This window comes from Rhincodon typus, chromosome 2 (assembly GCF_021869965.1).
Source record: "Rhincodon typus isolate 14 chromosome 2, sRhiTyp1.1, whole genome shotgun sequence".
Taxonomy (NCBI): domain Eukaryota; kingdom Metazoa; phylum Chordata; class Chondrichthyes; order Orectolobiformes; family Rhincodontidae; genus Rhincodon; species Rhincodon typus.
The window spans coordinates 28,917,516-28,941,584 of NC_063333.1; the positions used below are offsets into that span (position 1 = coordinate 28,917,516).

Genomic DNA, 24,069 nt, shown 5'->3' on the forward strand with positions numbered 1-24,069 from the left:
CTAATATTGAGACGTCTAAACTGGAAAGTTTCCAAGCAGGTGTAATTTTAGTAATCTATTAGGCCAACAGTGACCATGCACGGAGGAGGTAACTCTCTCAAGTCTAATTAAGTCAAAAATAAGCAGTGATGTTATAGCAGGATTCATTTACTGATAATGATACATTTAACATCTCTGATAACCTAGTGGAGTATGCCTGCTCCACAGCATAGTACCTTGTTTATATGACCTGATCTAAGCATGCTATGAGGGAAAGTTGTGTCTCGATGGAAATCCAGTTGATTGAAGAAACCCTGTAGGCAGTTTGAAAAATGGAGACAGCTGAAGTTTTGCTAAATGTAGTTTGTTTTATTTTGTACATGATGATTGTTGACATACTACTTTTGTAGATCTTTGTCATTGTTACACATGAAGTATCAGGAAGAAGTGCTACATGAGTTTATTTTGCTTTCAGATATCTGGCAGAAAGCAAGTATTTTACATTTCCAATTTCTATTTGGTTCCTTTGCAGCAAGGACAATAGAACTGCAGGTGTTAGAAAATCTGAAATTCTCAAGGTCTGATGTTCCCAGAGATTTTTTTTGGATGTAGCCAATAGGAAGCACCTGCAGTTTGAATTAAGATAAATGCATCTCAATCTGACGTACCACATCAGAATAAATGGGTTTCCTGTTTTATTGAAAAGGTAGCATGGCCTAATGCAGTCAAAACAATAAACACTAATACACATTTAAACTAAATATCACCCAAATGCTTTCTTATGATCAAATTGTTATGGAAAATTTAAAATTAATGGAAAAAAGACCTCTTTTGCGTTTCAATATGATGACAAGTGCCCAGACTGGAAAGAGCCCAAGTAGGTTGGGCATTTCAGTAAACCAGTGGCCATGCATATAAAAGGGAACTCTCAAATCAAGTTAAGATAGTGATCAAAAATAAGCAGTGAAAAAGAAGCAGGATTCATTTGCTGACAAATATCTTCCAATTAACGTCGCTGATATTCTAATGGAGTGTGTATGCTCAGCATGTCATACTTTGTTTATCATAGCTGGTCTAAATATGCTGTAAATTCATAAGGGAGAATTGAATGTTGCAGCATAGTTTATTGTGTTGATTTAAAGTGGCGAGCCCCAGAGATATCAGCGTTTGTATTTTGTCTGCACACCTTTTTGCACACTCATTGGCTGCCATGTGCCCATCTGTACATCAGACACCATTTCTAAATACACAAATTGTTTTGCTGAAAGGAGGGCTAGCACAGTGAGGTTTGAGAAAGTGACTGCAAATTCACAAAGCATTTGTATTGTTTGTCTGAATTAATCTTGGTTGATGCCTGCTCTTGGATACTTGTTCAGAACTGCTTAGTGGTGCAGAATTCACCAGCATTTTGATTTTGGTCAATGAATCTGACCTGACCCCTGAGTTGTCATTACAAACAAGTTTTGTCGTGATGCTAAATTGGGATGCGCCTTGAAATGTTTGAGCTGGAAACACTGCACTATTTGGTCAGTTAAATAACAACTCTGATTTCAAGATACCTTTATTTGAATATCAGACCATCATTTCCTTCTAGGTTTTGATGATTAAATTAGTTACAGTATATTGTTTTACTTGTGATTCATTTCATTTTGCTTTCCACCACTTGCGGTTTTGCACCATAATCTGCGTTGGTGCATCAAGATCCTTGGCAAGGATGAAACTGCCGTTGGTAACTTTGCTTGAATGACATGTCACAGATGATTTGTACGTGAGGTGCAACCTGTGCACTGTGCTCCTGTATTTTCAAAGTGCATGCTAATTGAAAATAATAGAAACTGTTGGTCTTTTATGACTTTGCCATCAGTGTATTACTCCCACAGATGTATGCCTGAGGTTCCAGTGTTCAGTTGTCTCTGCTTCACCACATGTTGCTGTTCATGTTTCTGGAACAGCAAGAGATGTAACCTCACTCCCAAGAGAGAACAGGCTCATTGATAACTGCTCTGTCAATGCAATCACTTTAACGCTGAATGACAAAGTTAGAGTAAGAAAGTATGACTACAAGCTTGGCAAATAAGACTGGCTTTAGGAAATTCTTTGTTTTGTGTGTATGCATATAATAAATATGATTTCAGATCAGATTTTACCTTGCACCTTGAGTGAACTTCAAAAGTCACAGCTCATTAACCTTCAATATCTTGCCATAAATTGTTTGCACTCTTTATTTTATTTTAGTTTCTCCCATGTTGTTAATTTTGAAAGGACTAAAGTGCCAGGAGGCTTGTATGGAATGTGAACACTAGGATAGACTTAGTGGGCTGAATAGCTTTTTTCTGGGCTGCAGTATTTTATATGTATCCTGGATGTGCTTATTTAGCTGGTTCTGACAAGTGCCAATAGCTAAATAATTTCCATTCTTACTGAGGTAGACTTGGAACTGCCTCTGATCCCTACTCCTGAGAATGGAAAGTGATAACAAACCATTATTAATGAAAAACAATGCCATTAAAAACAGCTCTGGATGAAGCATCAGCAGACAATGAGCAAAGGACCTACCTTTGGGCAGAGCACAGGTAGAATATAATGGACCTTAGTGTTTATCTTCAAGGTGAAGCCCAGCACGGTTTTGAGCCAGGGCAGACTGAAGGTTAGGTGCCACCTTGGTATGGAGTGGAAGACTGCTGTTCTGGACTTATATTTCTGCAATGCTAGACATTTTATTTCTGTATTTTCTAAGATTTATAACTAAAGGAGCTGTACCTAGGTACATTTGTACAGGTATTTCTGCTATAACGCACGTTTCGTTAGCGTGAATTGGCTGTAACGCGATTGATGAATAGTGGACACTTTGGATAATGCAAACTTTCTGCTGTACAGGTATAGCGATTTCCCTATAACGTGATTTTCTATACTGTGAGGTCACGCAAGAACGCAGCTGTTGCATTATAGGAGAAATACCTGTACCTAAGATGGCGCTGTAAGTGACATTGTATAAACTTTACACTGTACTCGTTTGAGTATATGTGACAATAAACCTCATTCAGTTCGATTCAATAATGCCTTAGATTTATGTGCACTAACTTGTGTTTGACATCAGTCTATCCTTTGCACTTAACTGCATGTGTCTTAATTTTGCAATAAGTAATTATCTTGTGTCGCCAGTGACTTTCAAGTTTTTGTCGCTTGTATTCAAATCCAATTCAGCAGCAACGTGCACCAACCTCTAGATTAAACAGTTACCACATAGCTCCAGTTTGACCAATAGAATCCATTTGTCCTAACTCTAGACTGTCAACCAGTTTTCTGTCTGGTGTTTTTTTCCTATCTGTACCAAATACCCGAATGTTTCTGTCAAGCATCTTGTAAGGCACCTTGTTGAACAGTTTGTGAATGTGCATGTATCTGCATGACGACAGTGACTGCATCTCACATGTATTTTATTCGCTGTATAGCATGGTGGACTGTCCTCAGGTTATTGACAGGTACTGTACAAGTGCATGTTCTTCCTTTATTTATTTTTATCTACCTCATTCCTTTTATCTATCCAGTTAGTAATTTCTTTAAATAACTTTGTCAAACATGACTTGCTTTTAACAAAACCTCTGGCTCTCTTTGATTAACCCGGCATGTTCAAATGCTTGCTAATTTTATCTGGAATTATGGATTTGAAGAGATTGCCTGAAACTGTAATTATAACAACTGGCCTATGGTTACCCAATTTGTCCTTCTTTTCAATCTTGAACAAGAGGAATCAAATTGTCTGTTCTGCACTCCCGGCACACAATTTACATATCTAAAGAGGATTGAAAGAATGTAGTCAGTCTGTGCATTCTGGCTTTCAGCAGCCTGAAGTACACATCACCATTGCCCAGCAACGTCCTGTACAGAACCAGTTCCTTTTTTTTTCAGTGAACTTTGTCAAAATGTTCAATATTCATTTTTATGCCAGCAAACTCAGTTCAACAATTTATAATAACTGAGTACTATTTATCGATGTTTCAGGCAATACTTTGTTACTTCTCTCCAATACTAATTTTTACTACGTTACATTTAATTTCCTCAAAATTGTTGATGTTTGCCTTTCACATTTCTAATCTGTTTTTGCCTCCATGTGTTGTCTCAGTATTAGTTCGCTGGTTGTGAAGCTAAGCACATTCGTGTCTTTTCCTTTCTTTTATTCACTGATTTCTTTTTCTTCACCTTGCCATTTTGAGACCTAGTTAAACTTTGTGTCGCAAACAACAACTCTCATTTATCTGGTGTCTTTGACATTGTAAAACGTGCCAGAATGCTTCATAGGAGTGTAACCCGGTAAAATTTAACACTGAGCCACATGGGATACTAGAACAGAGAATCAAAAATTTGGCCGAAGAGCATCGTAGAATGGTTACAATAAGGTTGTGTCCTTGACAGCTGTCTTCTAAAGCAACTCAGCTCATCCCACTTCTCTGATCTTTTCCTTGTAGTTCTGCAGAGCTTTCTACTACCAGTGCTTATCCAGTTCCCTTTTGAAAGCATGATTGGATCTGCCTCCAGATCCTAACCACGTAAAAGAATTCATCCTTGTACTACTACTTTTGCTAATAACCTTTAATTTTTGCCAAAAAAAACAAAGAAATGTAGATGCTGGAAATCAGAAATGAAAACAGAAATTGCTAGGAAAACTTAGTAGTTCAGCAAATACAGTAGTCTACATTGAAGTGCAGATAAATTGCTGCTTCACCTGGAAGGTTTGCCTGGGACCTTGGCTCATGAGGTGGGATGAAATAAACAGCTAGGTATTACACTTTCTGTGATGACATAGAAAGGTGCCATCGGGGTGTTGGGAGTGGAGGAGTAGATCAGGGTAAATGGAGGGGAAGATCCCTGCAGAAGCCTAATGAGGGAGAGGTGTGGGGTAAATGTCTAGTGGTAGCACCCAATTGGAGGTGCTGGAAATAGCGGCTAATGATCCTTTGGATATGGATACTGGTAGGATGATAAGTGAGGACAAGGGTGGCACTACCACTGTTGTGGGAGGGAAGAGAAGGGATGAGGGGCCGAAGTGCAGAAGATGGGTTGCTCATGGCTGAGGGCCCTGTCAACCATGGTGCAAGGGAATCCTTGATTGAGGAAGAAGGTGGCTATTTCGGAGGCTGCTTTGTTGAAAGTTGACCACCAATGATCCAATGATGCCAGCTATGTCCAGGAATGAAAACAGATGTTGAGAACAGGAAAGGAGGAGTCAGAGATAAACCAGGAGAGTAGGACAGAAATTGGAAGTGAAATTAATGAACTTTTCCAATTCCGGATGAGAGTGGGAAGCAGTACTGATGAAGTCATTGAAGTAACAGACAGAGTTGTGGGTGGGCATGGAATAGGACTGGAACAAGAAATGTACCACGTATCCCACAAAGAGACAGGCATAACTGGGGTCTTTGTCTTTTAAATTTTGTTCTCTGGTTCTTGACCTTACCACCAAGAGGAGCACTTTCTCATTTGTAGACCATCTTCCACTATATACACCTTGTGGGTTTGAATCCTCTATTGAATCTCCTCTCAACCTTTGCTTTTCTGTGGAGAGCAAACCAAGTTTCTCCAATCTATCCCAGTAACTGACAATCTGTGGAACCATTGTCGTTAGCCTTTACTGCACCTTCTCTAAAGCCTTCACTTCCTCAAAGTGTGGAATTGGTGTCCAGCTGCAGCTGAAAGTGTGATTTATAATGGTTCTTCATGGCTTCCAAGCTTTTGTACTGAATGCTTCTATTTATAAAGCCTTAAATCCCATGAGCTTTCTTAACCACTTTGTGCACAGGTACCTAAGCATATGAGAAATAGGAGCAGGGATAACCCATCTTCCCCCTCAAGCCTTCTCTGCCATTCTGCAGGATCAGGGCTGGGCTGATCTGATCTGCCCAGGCCTCAACCTGTCTTTTTGGTCCTAGCCCTTAACTCCCTGATATTGCAAAAATCTAACTACTTCCTCTTTAACTGCTTTCAGTGACCTCCGTCCCTCTACTTCTGCATGTTTTCGAAGTGTGCTCCTTCATTTTGTATCGCTTATCCTTGTTCTTCCTAAAATATATCACTTCACATTTCTCTGCGTTAAATTTGCCACATGTTCAAACGTTCCACTAACCTGTCTTTGTCCACTTCGTCTATCACCAGGTCCATGCATTTCACTAAATAGTCAATCCCCAAGGTGTGAATGGGTCCCGTTCTTGAATCTGTTTGCAAGTCAATTTGTATGCAAGTTAGAACATAATGTAAAATTGCCAATCGTAAGTACAGGAAATGGTCATTTGTTAGATCTTTAAAATTACACCCCTGTATGGAATTACTTTTGTACGTATGAGCTTCTGAGAGTCAGACACGTCAAAACTTTCAAATTTAGTGCCAGCTGCAGATTTTGCACTTACACCCTGTATGTTCATTTTGAGGCCATTATTTTACGGTCACTGGTGTAGCAACAAGGCTTACTGCTGGTCTTGACGCAAACCTTGCTGAGCAATCTCATGACTGCTGCGTTGAGAGCTTTAACTTTCTCATCATTGTTGTGCTGTTGCTCAAAGAGGATTCACAGTGTCGAACTCCAATCATATCATTAAGCTGTGTGTGCACACTTGGATTCTCCCAGCTTGTCAACCCAAACCATGTTCCAGAATACTGGCTGGGTGCCAGTGTTGTATCTGTGGTTTAAGGGCTTTTTGGGACGTGGGTGTCACTGGCTGGCCAACTTTTGTTGCCCATCCCTAGTTGCTGTTCAGAAGGTGGTGGTGAGTTGCTTTCTTGAACTGTTCCAGTCCACCTGTATTAGTGAGGAAATTCTGGGATTTTGACCCAGTGGCAGTGAAGGAGTGACAATATAGTCACAAGTCAGGATGGTGGGTGCATTGGAGAGGAAATTGAAGGTGGTGGTCTTCTCATGTACCTGCTGCCCTGACCTGCTCGATGGACGTGGTTGTGGGTTTGGAAGGTGCTGTCTTGAAGATCTTTGGTGAATTCCTGTGGTGCATCTTGTAGATAGTACGCACTGCTTCTACTGAACATCAGTGGTAGAGGGAGTGGGTGCTTGTTGAGGTAAGTGTGCTGCTATGTCCTGGATGGCGTCAAGCATCTTGAGGTTGTTGGGGCTGCCACTCATCTAGGCAAGTGGGGAGTATTCCATCACACTCCTGATTTGTGCCTTGTAGATGGTGGATAGGCTTGGGGAATCAGGAGACGAGTTACTTGCTGCAGTATTCTTAACCTTTGACCTAATTTTGTAGCCGCTGTTTGTTTGTATGGTGAGTCTGGTTGAATTTCTAATGGTGCTGAACATTGTGCAATCATCAGCGAACGTCTCAACTTCTGACCTTAAAATAGAGGGTAGGTCATTCATGAAGCAGCAGTAGATGGTTGGGTTGAGGGCACTACCTGAGGAATTCCTGCAGAGATGTCCTGGAGCTGAGGTGACTGACCTCCAACAACCATGACCATCTTCCTATGTGTCAGGTATGACTTCAACAAGTGGAGGGTTTGCCTCAATACCTATTGATTCCAGTTTTGCTTGGGCTCCTCAATGTCACATTAAGTTGAATGCAGCCTTGATATCGAGGGCTGTCACTCTCATCCCACCTCTGGAATTTGGCTCTTTTGTCTATGTTTGAATTAAGGCTGCAATGAGGTCAGGAGCTGAGTGGTCCTGGCAGAACCCAAACTTAGCATCACTAAGCAGGTTATTGTTGAGCAGGTGCTGCTTTGTAGCACTGTTGATGACACCTTCCACCACTTTTTACCCACCACTTTTTACTGACGATCAAGAGTAGACTGATGGGGCAATAATTGGTTGGGATGGATTTTTGTGTACAGGACGTACTTGGGAATTTGCCACACTGGCAGGCAAATGCCAGTGTTGTAACTGTATTGAAACAGCTTGGCTCGGGCAGCGGCAAGTTGTGGAGCACAAGTCTTCAGTACTATTGCTGGAATATTGTCAGGCCCCTAGTCTCTGCACTGTCTAGCGTCTCCAACCATTTCTTGATGTCATGTGTAGTGAATCGACTTGGCTGAAGACTGGTATCTGTAATGCTAGGGACCACTGGAGGAGACTGAGATGGATCACCACTCGGCACTTCTGGCTGAAGATTGCTGAGAGTGCTTCAGCCTTATCTTTTGCACTGATGTGCTGGGCTGTTCCATCATTGAGGATGGAGATATTTGTGGAGCCTCCTCTTCCTGTGAGCTATATAAATCACTTATCACTACTGACGACTGGAGGAGGCAAGACTGCAGAGCTTAGATCTGATCGGTTGGTTGTGGGGTCACTAAGCTCTGTCTATCACTTGCTGCTTATGCTGTTCGACATGCAAGTCGTCAAATGTGTGCTGGAGTACAATTCTGGTGCCGTTAATAGCCCAGTCTTGAGTTGCTAGATCTGTGCGAAGTCTGTCAGCATTTAGCACGGTGATAATGCCACACAAAACGATGGAGGTTGTTCTCAATGTGAAGGCAGGACTTCATCTCCACAAGGACTGTTCGGTGGTTGCTCTTTCTGATACTGTCATGGACAGATGCAGATGCAGCTGCAGCTGGCAGACTGGTAAGGATGAGGTCAAGTATAATTTTTTCCTCTTGGTTCCCTCACAGCCTGCCACACACCCAGTCTGCCAGCTGTGTCCTTTAGGACCCGACCAGCTCGAACAGTAGTACTGCTGCTGAGCCACTCTTGGTGGTGGACATTGGAATCCCCCACCCAGAGTGCATTTTGTGCCCTTGACATCCTTGGTGCTTCTTCCAAGTGGTGTTCAACATTGAAGAGTACTGATTCATCAGCGGAGGGAGGACGGTATGTGGTAATCAGCAGGAGGTTTCCTTACCCATGTTTAGCATGAAGTCATGAGATTTCATGGGATCCGGAGTTGATGTTAAGAACTCTGAGAGCAATTCCCTCCCAACCTTATATTACTCTGCAACCACCTCTGCTGGGTCTGTCCTGCCAGTGTTACAGGACAGATCCAGGGATGGTGGTATCTGGGACATAGTCATAGGTAATCAGGCTGTTGCTTGACTAGTCTGTGAAACAGCTGTCCCACATTTGGCACTCGCCCCCAGATGTAAGTGAGGAGGACTTTGCAGGGTCAACAGGGCTGTTTCTGCCGCAGTCTTTTCTGCTCCCTAACTCAATGGGCCATTTCAGAGGGCAATTGAAAGTCAACCACATTGCTGTGGTTCTGGAATCACATGTAGACCAGACCAGGTGAGGATGGGAGATTCCTTTTCCTGAAGAACATGAGTGAACCAGACAGTTTTTTGCAACAATTGATTTCATGGTCATCAGTGGATTCTTAATGCAAGGTTTTTTTATTGCATTCAATTTCCACCATCCACCATGGCAGGATTCCAACCCAAATTGGCTTGGGAATGCTAAATTTTGGAGTTAGTTCTGGAACATACGTTTTTTAATACCACAGCTGGCACATTGTCAATAACCTCAGCCTTAGCTACAGCCAGTGCTTTTAACCATCTCTCTCCCCTCCTACCCCTCCCTCCCTCCGTCCCCCTTCACCTTTCTTCCCCTCTCCCTCTCTAGCGCTCTTTCTCTTCCCCACCCTTACCTACCCACCTACGCAGACACGGTGAGATTGTGCAAACTCCACACAGATAGTTGCTTCCAGGTGGGATCGAACCCTGGTCCCTGGTGCTGTGCGGGAGCTATGAGGCACTGACCACTGAGTCACCGTGCTGCCCACTAGGGTGTCACAATTTACAGTTTTTGACATATCCTTTCCCAACTCTTATGCCTCTCCAGCTCCACTTTCCCCCCTGAACATCCTCAACAAAATCCACTTCTTTGACAAACCATTTGGTCACCCCCTGCTGATGTCTTTGTCTTTGGGTCAGTATCGAATTACCTCTCAAGTACCTTGGACTTGATTGTTATAAATTAGAGGTGCCATATAAATACATTCTGTGCAGACCATTCAAAGAATATCAGTATTTCACTGGTGCCTGTGTTTCAACACATTTTAATTTAAAGAGGGGCAGCTAAGTTGGGGGGTGGCAGAGTTAGAGATTGCCACAGGGTGAGGTGCTGGTATCAAGAAGATGCAACTGTTTTAAATGTAAATTCAGATATGCAAAATACAACGAATGTTGTATAACTTGAAGGGAACTACTCTTGAATTATATCTCCCACAGAAGGAATTCCAAACATTTTGATGGGGAAACATGACTGAGGCAGATTAAAATTTTCTGGCATTGTCATAGTTAAGTAAATGAATCTGAAGGTTTATATTCATTTTTTGTGCAAATTTATGATGAATTGGAAAGTTCAGAACAAAACTATGGTCTGGAGCCGCTGACACACAAACTGGTGACACTCCCAGTACCCTTGAAATTGCTGTATTTCAACCAGCCTTCGTGTATTCTAAATCTCAAAGCTTTTCATCAAGGACACTGCTTAAACATTAAAGGGAAAATGCTAATGCTGTTGGGTAGTTGGATCTGTGCCAAATATCACAAGATCAAAGGGGATGTATGAAAGGAGATGTTGACATCAGGGACTGCAGAACATGTCTCAGAAACTGTGCTTGGCGCGAATAATGGGAGAAGAGAAATTGAGTCAAAACTGAAAGCAGTGGTGGCATTAATGGCTTTGGGCACTGTGTGGTTGGTGTAGTAGCTCGTAATTCCAATGGAATTAAGCATGAAGTTTAAATCACAAGGGAAATTTCTGCAGTTCTGTGGGCCTCATGTCTGACTGATTCAGGCCATAAACTGGATAAAGGAATTTGTTGAAATCATTGACTGCATTGGCCCATTTGTTGCATTAAGTTAATGATAATCTGTCTAAAAATACTCTGTCAGCTCAAGTTGGCAGTCATTTTTTTTCCTGCATTGTAAGCTATGAAACATATCGTAACTTTATTATTTTGGCCAAAGTATATTTTTAGTGGGAACTTTCAGTTGATTTTCTGCTGGTCTTCTCTATCTTGAGGCTGAGCAGCAAATGTTTTGAAATAAAACAAAGAACTGCAGATGTTGGAGATCCGAAAACAAAACCAAAAATTGTCAGCAAAAGTCAGCAGGTCTGGCAGTATTTGAAGGAAGAAAGCGGGGTTAAAATTTTGAGTCCATTGACTCTTCAGGACTGATAGCAGCTAGGACATAGTAGTATTTGTGCTGAAGGCAAGGTGGGGGAGAGTAGGGAGAGGGTGAGTGGATAGATGAAGTTGGAGCCCAGAGAGAGAAATGTGAAAGGGGTAGATAAATGAGGGAATTATGGATAGTAGGTCAGGACAGAAGACAAGCTGAAGAAATGATGGTGAGATCTGAGTGTAGCAGAGAATGGGTAGTCTGTGCTGAAAGCAAATCATGTACTGCAATAATAAACCTGAGAGTGGGTGAGAATGGATTGGCTGTGCTAAGAGCAACCCATGTAATAACCAGAACAAAAAGGAGGCGATGGCCTCATAGTATTATCGCTGGGCTATTAATCCAGAGACGCAGATAACATTCTGGAGACCTGGGTTTGAATCCCACCATGGCAGATGGTGGAATTTGAATTCAATAAAATATCTGGAATTAAGAATCTAATGTCAATTGTCAGAAAAACCCATCTTGTTCACTCATGTCCATTAGGGAAGGAAACTGCTATCCTTACCTGGCCTGGCCTACATGTGACTCCAGACCCACAGCAATGTGGTTGACACCTGAACTGGCTGCTAGGCAATTAAGTATGGGCAATAAATGCTGCTTGGCCAGCGACGCCCTCAACCTGTGAATGTATAAAGAAAGAAAAACAGAAATTGCTGGAAAATCTCAGCAAGTCTGGCAACATCTGTGGAAAGAAATCAGAGTTAACCTTTTGGGCTGAATGACCCTCGCTCAGAACTTGGAGCGCTCAAGCCCTAAAGTTGTTGAACTCTATTGAGTCCAGAAGGATGCAGGGTCCCCAGGTAGAAATTGAGATGTTGTTCTTCCAGCTTGTACTGAGATTCGCTGCAGTATTACAGCAAGCCTGAGACACAGATGTCAGCCAGAGAACAGGGTGGTGTGTTAAAGTGGAAGGCAACTGGAAGCTCAGGGTCTTTTTTGTGGACAGAATGTAGGTGTTCTGCAAAGCGGTCACCCAGTCTGTGCTTCGTGTACCCCTAATGTAGAGGAGATCGCATTGTGAACAGTGAATACAATAGACTAGATTGTGGGAAGCGCAGGTAAATTGCTGCGTCACCTGGAAGGTATGTTTGGGCTCTTGGATGGTGAGGAGGGAGGAGTTGTTACACCTTCTGCGGCAGCAGGGGAAGGTGCCATGAGGCTGTTGGGGGGTGTTGGGAGTGAAGGAAGAGTGGATCAGGGTGTCCTGGAGGGAATGGTCCCTGTAGAAGGCGGACAAGGGAGGGGAGGGGAGGGGAATGTGTGTCTGTAACAAGGCTGGGTGTGGGGTGGGTAAAAAGCATGGAAGGATGGAATTGGGCTCTAAAGTTATTGAACTCAGCATTGATCCACACTCAGTGCTGTGCCCCATCATATGCATACTCTTGGACTTCTTTCCTGCGAGCACTACCTCATGCTGTCTCAGAGCTGTCCTGCCCCCAGTTCTGCTTCATTCTCTGGCTCATTTGACATTCTGACACAAGGAACTATTTCTCTTCCTTTTCAGGCATTAAGAAACGCAAGCTGCAACAACTCAGAGATTTCCACAGCCCTCTTGAACCTCAATCCCCTCCCCTCCCCTTCCCTCTGACTACATCCTTTCTCCTGACCCCCACCTCTTGTCAAGTATTTCTTCTGACCTTCCGCTCTCTGATGCTGAACATTCTGTGCTCAGCCAAGGTCTTAGTTTTAGCCCTCTGAACCCCCAGCTCAATCAATTTTGGACACGATGTTAAACTCTTCTTCCATTGCTTCCACTTCCCTGCCTGCTTCTTTTGACAGGAGTCCTTTCACTGTCCCACAGATCCCTTCACCCACCTCCAGCAATTTCCCCCACCTGGAACCTTTCCTCCAGCCTTTCACCTGTACTCACTCAGTTTGTTGAGAACTGGCGACGTGGCATTGGTTGCCTTCATTTATCCATTCGAACCTATCTCACACTGAACTGACTGCAGTACATGCTTTCAGATCTAGTCCTGACTTTGTCATCAAGCCTGCTGATGAGGGTGGTGCTGTTGTTGTCTGACAGCCTGACCTCTATGTTGCAGAGGCCAAGCACCAGCCCTTGGACACCTTCTCCTATCTCCCCAGAACACGACTCCACAGTTGAGCATCAGGCCGTTGTCTTCACAACCATCTCATCTCCCTGTGACAGCCTCCCAGCTCTGAGTCCCCTAATCCTGTACAGCTCGCTTTTACCTCCTTCCCAAAATCCACAAACAGGACTGCTCAGGGAGAACCATTGCTCCTGCATGTTCCTGCCCTACAAAGCTCATTTATTCCTAACTCTCTGCCATTTATTTTCTCCCAGTGTTTAGTCCCTCCCAGCTTAAATCTGTCAACCTTCTGCTGCTTTGTGTCATCCTCAGAATTTCCAGTTCGTGGGCTCCAACCCCACCTCTTCAGCATGGGAGTGCAATCCCTTTACACGTAGGTCCTCCAACGGGATGGTCTCATGGCTCCCACCCTCTTCTGTCCTAGGTTTGAACAGCTTCTCTTTTGACCTGAAGAAAGTAGGAGGAGTTAAAGGTACCAACATGGGCCCTCGTCAAGTCTTTTTTTTTTGTGTGGGACAATTGGAATGTTCCTTGTTCCAATCGAACTCTGCACCATCACCACCACCACCACCACCCCTGAAAAAAAAGCCATGAACAGCCCACCTCCTGCATTTCTGCCCTGATCCCTTCTCTCTCCTCCCACAACACCAATAGGATCCATCTCATAGTCCTCACTTATCACCCCACCAGCCTCCGGCATGAAGCCACCACCAAGACATGTATTGCCCTCCCCTCCCTTGTCAGCATTCCACATGGGCTGTTCCCGCTGATACAGCTTGATCCCATCTGACGAAGAATTGCTGAACTTGAAGGGTTAACTCTGCTTTCTTTCCACGCATGCTGCCAGACCTGCTGACTTTTGCCAGCACTTTCCGTTTTTGAACTGAAGTTCAGCAACAGGCTTGTGTATTTGTTCGTGGGGCCATATTTACATTAAGATTGGTATAATGCAAGTGATTTTTTCCTGAATGCTAAATGCCGAGCGTGCAATGGACGCCTGGAGTTGGGTTTCAACCCTGATGTAAGAAACTGAATACACTGTACAGCATGTACGTGCAGTGTGGAATCTAACCTGACTTTAAAAGAAGTGCTTAGATTCTCCTTGCCTCTTTTCAGTTCCCATTGCTGAACTGTTTGGGGAACAGGTGTATTCTCTTTCCCTCCCCCTCAGCAGAGAGCTCCTGTGGACATGTGTATTCATTGCATACAGAGCAGTGTTGCTGGAGATTGTGGCAATGTAAACGTTTTTTCTGGATGGCTAAAAGCCAAACTGCAGCTGCTTTTCTTGGAGTGATGGACAGATCCTGCCATGTCCATGCATACTGTAACCCAGGTTAAGACACTGGCTTGTCAGCAGCTGAAATACCAGTGAAATATTTTAATCTTAGCCAACTATTTAGTGTGCTGTTGATACATGATCAACACTTTATCGAGTGCAATGGACCACCAGTAGATAGATCCTGAACTGCGGAATAACTGGGTGATGTTCTTCCATTAGTCAAGTAGTTATGCATTGCATGCTTGACCTGTTTTGATGGAGTCCAATTCAAAGCTGCTGCGTACTTGACTTAGTTAAGCCTGTATGTTTCCGCATCTCTGAATTCAAAGCTGTTTTCCGTCAATGCAAGGTGTTTGAGACAACTGCCCTGCTTGCAGTGTGCTGCTCCTCATTTAGTGGATGAGTTATGGTACCTTTTGAAGTGCATTTATGAAAATGAGGACTAGCCCGACAGTCATCACATCAGTGATTCATCCAATTTAGCAGACGTGATTGAATCAGATTGAAAAATTGGTCTTCAATGAGAGGCTCCTTGTTTTTCTGTAACTTCGGCGTTAATTACTGCTATACAAAATAATGATTGAATCATTGTAGTTATGACTAACATCATGCAAGGTTCTTGACACACTGCCTAAGTTCTATTTAAATTCCTTTCAGCTGACTGTTATTTGAAAAGCAAATGTCAAAAACAAACTGTTGCTCGAGTTTTTGTCACAAATTGTTTGCATTTTAGGGAAGGTTTCTTGCTGCTTTTTCCCCCCTGACTGCTGACTCCCCACCAGCCTTGTGGCTCAGTTTATTGATGATGATGGCCAGGGTCAGAGGGCCAGCTAGATTTAGCTCATGGATCATTTTTATTATATGATTAGTGCGATCAATAGCCATTTCTTTTTAGTTGTGGCATTGTTTAATTAGGTCTGTAAGAAGTGCAGCTGAAGCATGCTTGTGCATTAGACAAAATAGTTCTTCAATTATTTGCTTCACTCCAGTGACATGAAAGTTGCAACACAAATGTTCCGTAGCAAACACTTTCTTAAATTACAATTCAATAAGTACTCCTAAGTAAGTTGTAATTACAAAATTAATGATCAAAGAAATGTGTCATATTTATCAAATGATGCCGGGAAGGAAAAAGGCAAATGCTGGTATAAATCAGTAGTCCACTCTTAGCAAAAGTCGAAGACAAGCTGCTGGATGGCTACCTGCTGGTAGTTTGGGGTGGGCAGTACTTCAACATGCATTAAAGGCAACACAGTAGTTTTATTTTTAACTTTCTTTTTGTCCTCTGCAGCTTGTTGCTATCTTTGAAGAACAAGAACCACACCATGGTGGTGATGGTACAAGTGCCAGTTCAACTGGTACTCAAAGCCCAGAGATATTCGGCAGTGAGCCTGCACCGAACACCTTGTCTGCGTTCCAACCCTATCAAACGTCAAGTGAAATTGAGGTCACGCCATCCGTCCTTCGATCAAGTAAGTACTTTTATGTGCTGGTTCACTTGTGAAATGAAACTTTTGGGCCTGCACGTTCGTATATTCTTTGACAATTTGTTTGGCTCACCCTTTGAAGCTTTGAGTTGCTTTCGTTTTGAACACTTCTGCCTCCTTTCTTGAAATTTACTCATTTGAACCATATTGTTGGATGTGTTCCTCTGATATCTGAAAGCAAATCTAGTTTAGATTTCTGCTCATAATCTGCCATATGTTTTTTTGTTGGGATATGCACATATGGATGTCGGACATCAAGTATCTGTGAAATAGTGACCACAAGTAGAAAGCTTTAGGTGAAAGGCTGGTAAGAAGAAATAAAGTAGGAAAACACAGTTTTAAAAGCAGAGCAGAGAAATGTCGTTTGCAATAGAATGCTTGCCCTAATACAATAACTTCATTTAATACTCAGAAGCAGCCCAATGTAGAGAAATAAAGTCATGAGATGTGATTTTTAAGAAAAAAATTTTGAACGTGAAGAACATTTTGGTACCGCTTCTATTAAATCTCCCTGTGTATAAATGGAGCAATATTCTCTCCTAGATGACCAGAATATTGCAAAGAGCCAAATAAATCTGTTGCACAAATTCATCACATATATGCACAAAAAATTTCCTCTTTACATTTACTAATGTCCCACCCCCACCTTTTTAATATATCCTAAAGTGTGATAGTCTAACTATGAATAATTCACTATAAAAATAACTATATAGACAAGCCCAAAGCATGACTTCAGAATCTGAGTTATAAAGAATTCCTGGGAGTATCAAAAAGCCTTTATTCCTGAAATATCTGACTATTGCTCCGATTTGTTAATCCATTTACATGAATTTATGGAGGGAAAAAATCATGCCGATGAAGAAAATCATCTGACTCTAGGGTTTGGCTATGGGACTGCTGCAGTTAGTACTTCAATTTGCCTAATGGCTAATTAGCCCAAATGGCTTAACTTATTATTGCTACTAGCACATTTCCTGTGACATTTATCATAGCTTCTGTAATGATTGCAATGTTATGCCTGCAATACACCAAGTATTTTGTACTTATGTGACCCATGTTTGACACAACCTGTGTCTTTAAGGCAGCAAAGTTTAAAAAAACATTAAATGACGCCAATCAGATGGCATTAATTTCGTACTGCCATAATAACTGGCATTACTATTGCAATAGTAATTGCACCAATATTTGGTTTCATGAAATGAATTATAGGTTGCCAAATGTTTATTAAGTTAAGGTTCAAGGACCTTCTGAGAATTCCCTTGACTGCCAAATTTTATTGACAAATGTACTGAATTTACTCCGTTTGATATCATGCATACCTCAGGTGTTTTGGAATGAGATCCGAGTTGTATGGACTGGTGTCAATAGTTCTACAAAACCTTCATGTTTCAACCTGTGGGCAGAATTCAATATTTGTGATCATAAGATAGTTCATGATTAATCCAGTGAGGAAATAGAAAGCATTATCTAAAGCATTCAACCAACAGGAAGGTCTTTGGAATAGAAATACTGAGGCCATGAAGGTAGAATGTGGAACTTGCTGGAAAAAGGAATCACTGAGGTAGGTAGCATTGAAGCAGTCAAAAGGAAGCTAGGTACATGTCTGTGGGAGAAAGGAAGGATGCAGTAAAAATATTAGATGGTATAGAGTGGAAAAATGTCCTGCCAATCAGTATGGTAGAGATCTGTTGGGCTGAATGGCCTGATTCACTGTTGTAATTGTTATGCGATCCAAATCCTATGTGGTGACAAATTGTTAACCTCGATTTTATATTTTTAATCGTAGCTCACTCTTAAATTATTGCCTCCGTATTTGTAGTTTGAAGATCTTTCTGTTGATTGAATACTTCTTCATGTGATACAGCATAATTTTATTATTGAGCATTTGCTGTTGATGACATGTAATTCTGTAATTATGACCCATAATTATTATGTCTGCCTGGGGCAATTGACTATTAGTTGTACTAAGACTTGGAAAATTGTGACAACTGATGTAATTTTTTGCTAATTGCTGCGGTACCCATGTACTTATTATGAATACTGTATTGTGCTTGTAGAAACTAAAAACCACTGCTGACTGATTCCTCCCCAGATAGTTTGAAATAATGCCTTGAAATTGAATTAGTTTGGTCACGTGCTTAAATTGCATATTTGAATTCTGTGCGTTGGAACCTTAACTGCTGCTCTTGGCTATTACCAACATGGCAAATAGAATTAAAGATTTCAAGTATGTGAACAATTAATTCATTCCCAGACACAGTTTTGAAGTGTAGACATCTCAGGCAGCAACTTTGCCTCTGTTGTATGACCATATGTGATTTATTTTTTGGATAAGATCTGCAAAGGAAAATAGATGTCTGACTAACATTTCTGATCCCACAGCGTGAATTAAAGGTGCTACCATAATAACTGGTATTGCTGTAACAATGGTGATTATCACATTCCTTCTGCTCAGAAGTAATGTTTTGTTCGTCATTGAAAGAAAGTGTGCACGAATTGAAACCATGTTCCCACAATTTTAAAGGTCCTCAATGTTCGTTCCTGATTTAAAATTCTCCTCAATGCTTTGCAGTGACAGTGTAGTGGCAGAAGGGAGACAACAACCAAGCGCTATTAGAAATTCAGCTAATGCCTGGGGACCCGGGTTCAAAATCCGCCATGGCAAATGGTTTAAAAAAAAAAAAAAAAATCTGGAACTACGAATCTACTGGTGACTATGAAACAATTGTCAATTGTCAGAAAAACCTTTCTGGTTCACTGATGCCCTTAAGGGAAGGAGATATGCCGTTGTCGTCTGGTCTGGCTTGCACGTAAGTCCAGATTCACAACAATATGCTTAATTCTCAACTACTGTCTGAAATTGTCTAGTAAGCCACTCAGTAGTATCAATCGTGACAGAGTCTCAATAAAGTAATGAAATTTGACAGACATTCAACATCAAACTAGGCACTGGAACTGACAATGGCAAAGACAGCCCTGTTGACCCTGCAAAGTTCTCCTTACTAACATCTGGGGCTACTGCCATAACTGGAAGAGCTACCTCACAGACTAGTCAAACAACAGACCGTTATATTCAGAGTTATACCTTATAGATAATGTCCCAACCATGACAATTATTATTTCTGCCTATGTCCTGTATCCGCCTGAAGTAGTGGCACAGTCCTATACATTGGGAGAGAGTTGCCTTAGGAGTCTTCAACATTGACTGTGGACCCCATGAAGTCTCATGGCTTCAGGTAAAACATGAACAAGGAAACCTCCTGCTGGTTGCTGCATACCGCCCTCCCTCAGCTGATGAACTGGCACTCCTCCACGTTGAACAACCCTTGGAGGAAGCACCGAGGATGGCAATGGTTTTAAATGTACTCTTGGTGGGGGATATCAACGTCCGCCACAATCAGTGGCTCGGCAGCGGCATTCTCCTTCAGCTGGTTGGGTCTAAAGGACCCATTCTTACCAATGTGCCAGCTGCAGATATGGCTGTCCATGACAGTTTTGGCAAGAGTGACGGTGGGCACGTTGTTGGAGGGAATCCCGAGGGACAAGATTTACATGTATTTAGAAAGGCAAGGACTGATTAGGGGTAGTCAACTTGGCTTTGTGCGTGGGAATCATGTTTCACTAACTTGACTGAGTTTTTTTGAAGAAGTAACAAAGAGGATTGATGAGGGCAGAGCGGTGGACATGATCTACATGGACTTCAGTAAGGCATTTGTCAAGGTTCCTCATGATAGACTGCGTAGCAAGGTTAGATCACAGGGATAACTATTCATTTGGATACAGAACTGCCTCAAAGGTAGAAGATAGAGGGTGGTGGTGCGGGGTTGTTTTTCAGACTGGAGGCCTCTGACCACGGTGTACCAGAGGATTGGTGCTGGGTCCACTGCTTTTTGTCATTTATATAAATGATTTGGATGTGAACATAAGGGGTGTAGTTAATATGTTTGAAGTTCACACCAAAATTGGAGGTGTAGTGGACAGTGAAGAAAGTTACCTCCGAGTACAGTGGGATTATGATCAGATAGGCCAATGGGCAGACGGAATTTAATTTAGATAAATGTGAAGTGCTGCATTTTAGTAAGGCAAATCCGGGTAGGACTTATACACCTAATGTTAAGGTTGTGAGGAGTGTTGCTGAAGAAAGAGACCGTGGAGAGCTGGTTCATAGTTCCTTGAACTGGGGAGTCCCAGGGAGATAGGATACTGAAGGCAGTGTTTTGTATACTTGGCTTTATTGGTCAGTGCATTAAGTATAGAAGTTAGGAGGTCGTGTTGTGGCTGTGCAGGACATTGGTTAGGCCACTTTTGGAATACTGTATGCAGTTCTGGTCTCCCTGCTATAGGAAGGTTGTTGTGAAACTTGAAAGGGTTCAGAAAAGATTTACAAGGATGTTACCAGGGTTGGAAGGTTTGAACAATAGGGTGGGAGAATCCAAAACTAGAGGGAAAGATTTAAAAGGATCCTAAGGGGCAACTTTTTCCTGCAGAGGCTGATGTGTTTATGGAATGACCTGCCAGGGGAAGTGGTAGAGGCTGGTACAATTACAACATTTCACTGACATCTGGATGGATATATGAATAGGAACAGTTTAGAAGGATATGGGCCAAATGCTGGCAAACTGGACTAGATTTATTTAGGGTATCTGGTCGGAATGGACGAGTTGGACCAAAGGGTCTGTTTGCATGCTGTACAACTCTATGACTATGACCGCCACATAGTCCTTGTGGATGCAAAGTCCTGCCTTCACATTGAAAATACCTTCCATGTTCTTGTATGACATTATCACTGTGCAAAATGGGACAGACTTTGAACACATCTTGCAACTGAAGCCTGGGTATCCATGAGGCGCTGTGGGCCATCAACAGCAAAAAATTGTATTCCAACACAATCTGCAACCTCATGATCCAGCATATTCCCTTACGCAGTGATCACCGTCAGGCTAGGGAATCGACCCTGGTTCAATGAAGAGTACAGGAAGGCATGCCAGGAGCAGCACCAAACATGCTTTTACAGTGTGTCAAGCTGATGAAGCTGCCAAACAGCATATGAGAGCAGAGCTAAGCAAACCCACAAATAGCGGAACATGTCTAAGCTTTGCAGTCCCACCACATCCAGTCTCGAATGGTGGTGGACAATTAAACACCTCACTGGAGGAGGAGGCTCCACATATATCCGCATTCTCCATGATTGAAGAGCCCAGCACATCAGCGCAAAGGATAAGGGTGGACAATATCCAGGCATGGGCTGAAAAATGTCAAGTAATATCTGCGCAACACGAATGCCAGGCATTAACCATCTCCATTAAAAGGTAATCTAACCACCATCCCTTGACATTGAATGGTTTGACCGTCACTGAATTCCCCCAGCTATCCATATCCTGCAGGTTCCCATTGACCAGAAACTGAACTGGACTCGCCCCATAAACACAGTGGCTACAATAGCAGGTCAGAGCCTAGGAATACTGCTCACTCCCCAAAACCTGTCCACTGTCTGCAAGGCAAAAGTCAGGAGTGTGATGGAGTATTCCCCACTTGTCTGGTTGGGTGCAGCTTGCATTACACTCAAGCTTGATACTATCCAGGACAAAGCAGCCTGCTTGATTGGCACTGCATTCACTCCACCACTGACTTTCAGTAAGCGTAGTGTGTATTATCTAAAAGACACACTGCAAAAATTCACCATAGATCCTTAAATGGCACCTTCCAAACCCACAGCTATTGAAATACAAACGGACAAGGGCAGCAGATACATTGAAACATGGGCACTTAAAAGTTCTCCTCAAGCCATTCACCATTCTGACTTGGAAATATATTGCTGTTCCTTCACTGTCGCAGGGTCAAAATCCTGCAATTCTCTCCTTCAGGGCATTGTGGGTCTACCGACAGCTCGTGGACTACAGCAGTTCAGAGGTAGCTCACCACCACCTTCACAAGTGTAACTAGGAATGGGCAATAAATGCTGGCCAGCCAGCTACGCCCACGTCCCATGAATGATTTAACGAGAAAATTCCGCGTTGAAGCAAGAAATTTTCATTTAATGGCCCAATATTCTAATGGCTTCTATCATTGAAAATAGAACAGTACAGCATACAAATAGGCCGTTTGGCCCACCATGTCTATGCCAAGTATGATGCCAGAGCAAAGTTGATGAGCTGATGGCACAAATATAGACAAATGGGTATATCCTGGTGGGGATTACTGAAATATAGTTACAGGAGGATCAGGACTGGGAGTTAATGTCCAAGGGTACTGAGTATTCTGAAAGGATAGACAAGAAAGAGCAGGAGGTGGAGTTCTTTTATTGGTTAAGGATGACATCAAGGCTGTTTTAAGAAATGATGTTGGCACGAGGGGCCAAATTGTTGAATCAGGCTGGGCAGAAATAAAAAGCATGGGAAGAAACTCCTTGGTAGGAGTAATTCACAAGTTCTGAACAGTACTTTCAAAGTCGGGCATAGTGTAAACTAGGAAATATTGGTGGCTTTTGAGAAGGGCATAATTGTAATTATGGGTGATTTGAGCATGCACACTGATTTGGATTAATCAACTCAGCACGTGTAGCCTAGAGGAAAGGCTCAGAGAATATAGGAGGGATTGTTTCTTCGAGCAACATGCCATGGAGCCAACCAGAGAACTGGTTACTTATATAATGAGGAAGGATTGATAAATGGTCTTGTAGTTAAGGATTCTCTTGGAAGGAGTGATCACAACATGCCAGAGTTTCAAATTCAGATCGAAAGAGTGAAAACAGAGTTACACACTAAAAATTTGTTGTTGTGCAAAGGTAATTATACAGGCCTGAGGAAGGTGTTGGCCCAAGTGGACTGGGCAAATATATTAAAGGACAGATTTGTTGAAGAACAGTGACAAATGCTTAGGGAGATGTTAAGTACCTCTCAATTAAAGTATATCCTGAGAAGAAGAAGAATTGTAGAAGTGTGAATAATCATTCATGGCTTAACAAGGAATTGAAGGATAACATAAAGGCAAAAATTAGGGCATATCATACTGAAAATGTTTGTGGCAATCTGGAGGACTGGGCGAACTTTAAACATCAGCAAAGGGTTGCGAAAAACAAAATCAAAAGAGTGAAGATGAGCTATAAAAGGAAACTAGCAGAAAACAGAAGCAACTGATACTGAAAGCTTCCAAACATATATAAAAAACAGAATAATGAAAGTAAATTTTGGCTCTTTAGAGGATGAAAATGGCGATGAGGTAATGGGAAACTCTCAGGCAGCAAAGGAACTGAACCAATACTTTGTATTTGTTTTCACTGTGGAAGATTATGATTTCTTCCCAAAAACTGCAATTACTGCAGAGGAACATGGTGAAATTACTACAACTAGGGAGAAGGTATTAAATAAACTGATGAGATTAAAGGCAGACAAGTCCCTAGGGCCTGATGGCCTGCGCCTCTTGAGTATTAAAGGAGGTGGCAGCAGCGATAGTGGATGCACTAGTTGTGATGTTCCAAAATTCCCTGGATTCTGAAAAGGTACCAGTGGATTGGAAACATGCTAATGTGATACCCTTCTTCAAAAAAGGAGATAGGCAAAACATGGGAAACTATAGACTGGTTAGTTTGATCTCCATAGTGGGGATTTGCTGGAGTTAATCATGAAAAAGAAGATAACTGAGCACTTGTGAATTGAGCTTTGTTTTTCCCAGTGTCAGCATGGTTTCATGAAGGGCAAGTCATGCTTGAGAAAATTGCTAGAGTTCTTTGAGGATAAAACCAGCAAGGTGGATAATGGGGATCTAATGGATGTGCTACATTTAGACTTCCAGAAGGCGTTTGACAAGGTGCTGCATAAAGGAATGATCCAAAAGGTTAGATCCCAGGGTGTTAAGGGAGAGTATTGGCTTGGATAGAGGATTGGCTGACTGACAGAAATCAGAGGGTCGGGATAAATGTGACCTTCTCTGGATGGCGAACTGTAACGGGTGGGGTGCCACTGGGTTCAGTTCTCAGACCTCAACTATTTACAATCTATATAAATGATCTGCAAGCAGGGACAGTGTACCATAACAAAATTCGCGAATGATACTAAAATAGGTGGGAAAGCAGGCTGTGATGAGGAGATAGAGTTTACAGATGGATATTGATAAGCTAGGAGAATGGGTCAGAATCTGGCAGGTGGAGTTC

At 42.3% G+C, this 24,069-nt stretch overlaps 1 protein-coding gene across 1 annotated transcript in view; it reads left to right on the forward strand.

Moving 5' to 3' along the window:
- The window catches only part of pard3aa (par-3 family cell polarity regulator alpha, a), a 782,893-nt gene that overhangs the window by 325,201 nt on the left and 433,623 nt on the right, over positions 1-24,069 (forward strand). Inside the window, exon 3 of the mRNA XM_048606721.1 lies at positions 15,725-15,905. Within this exon, the coding sequence (XP_048462678.1) occupies positions 15,725-15,905 (181 nt within the window). The remainder of the gene's footprint in view (positions 1-15,724; positions 15,906-24,069) is intronic.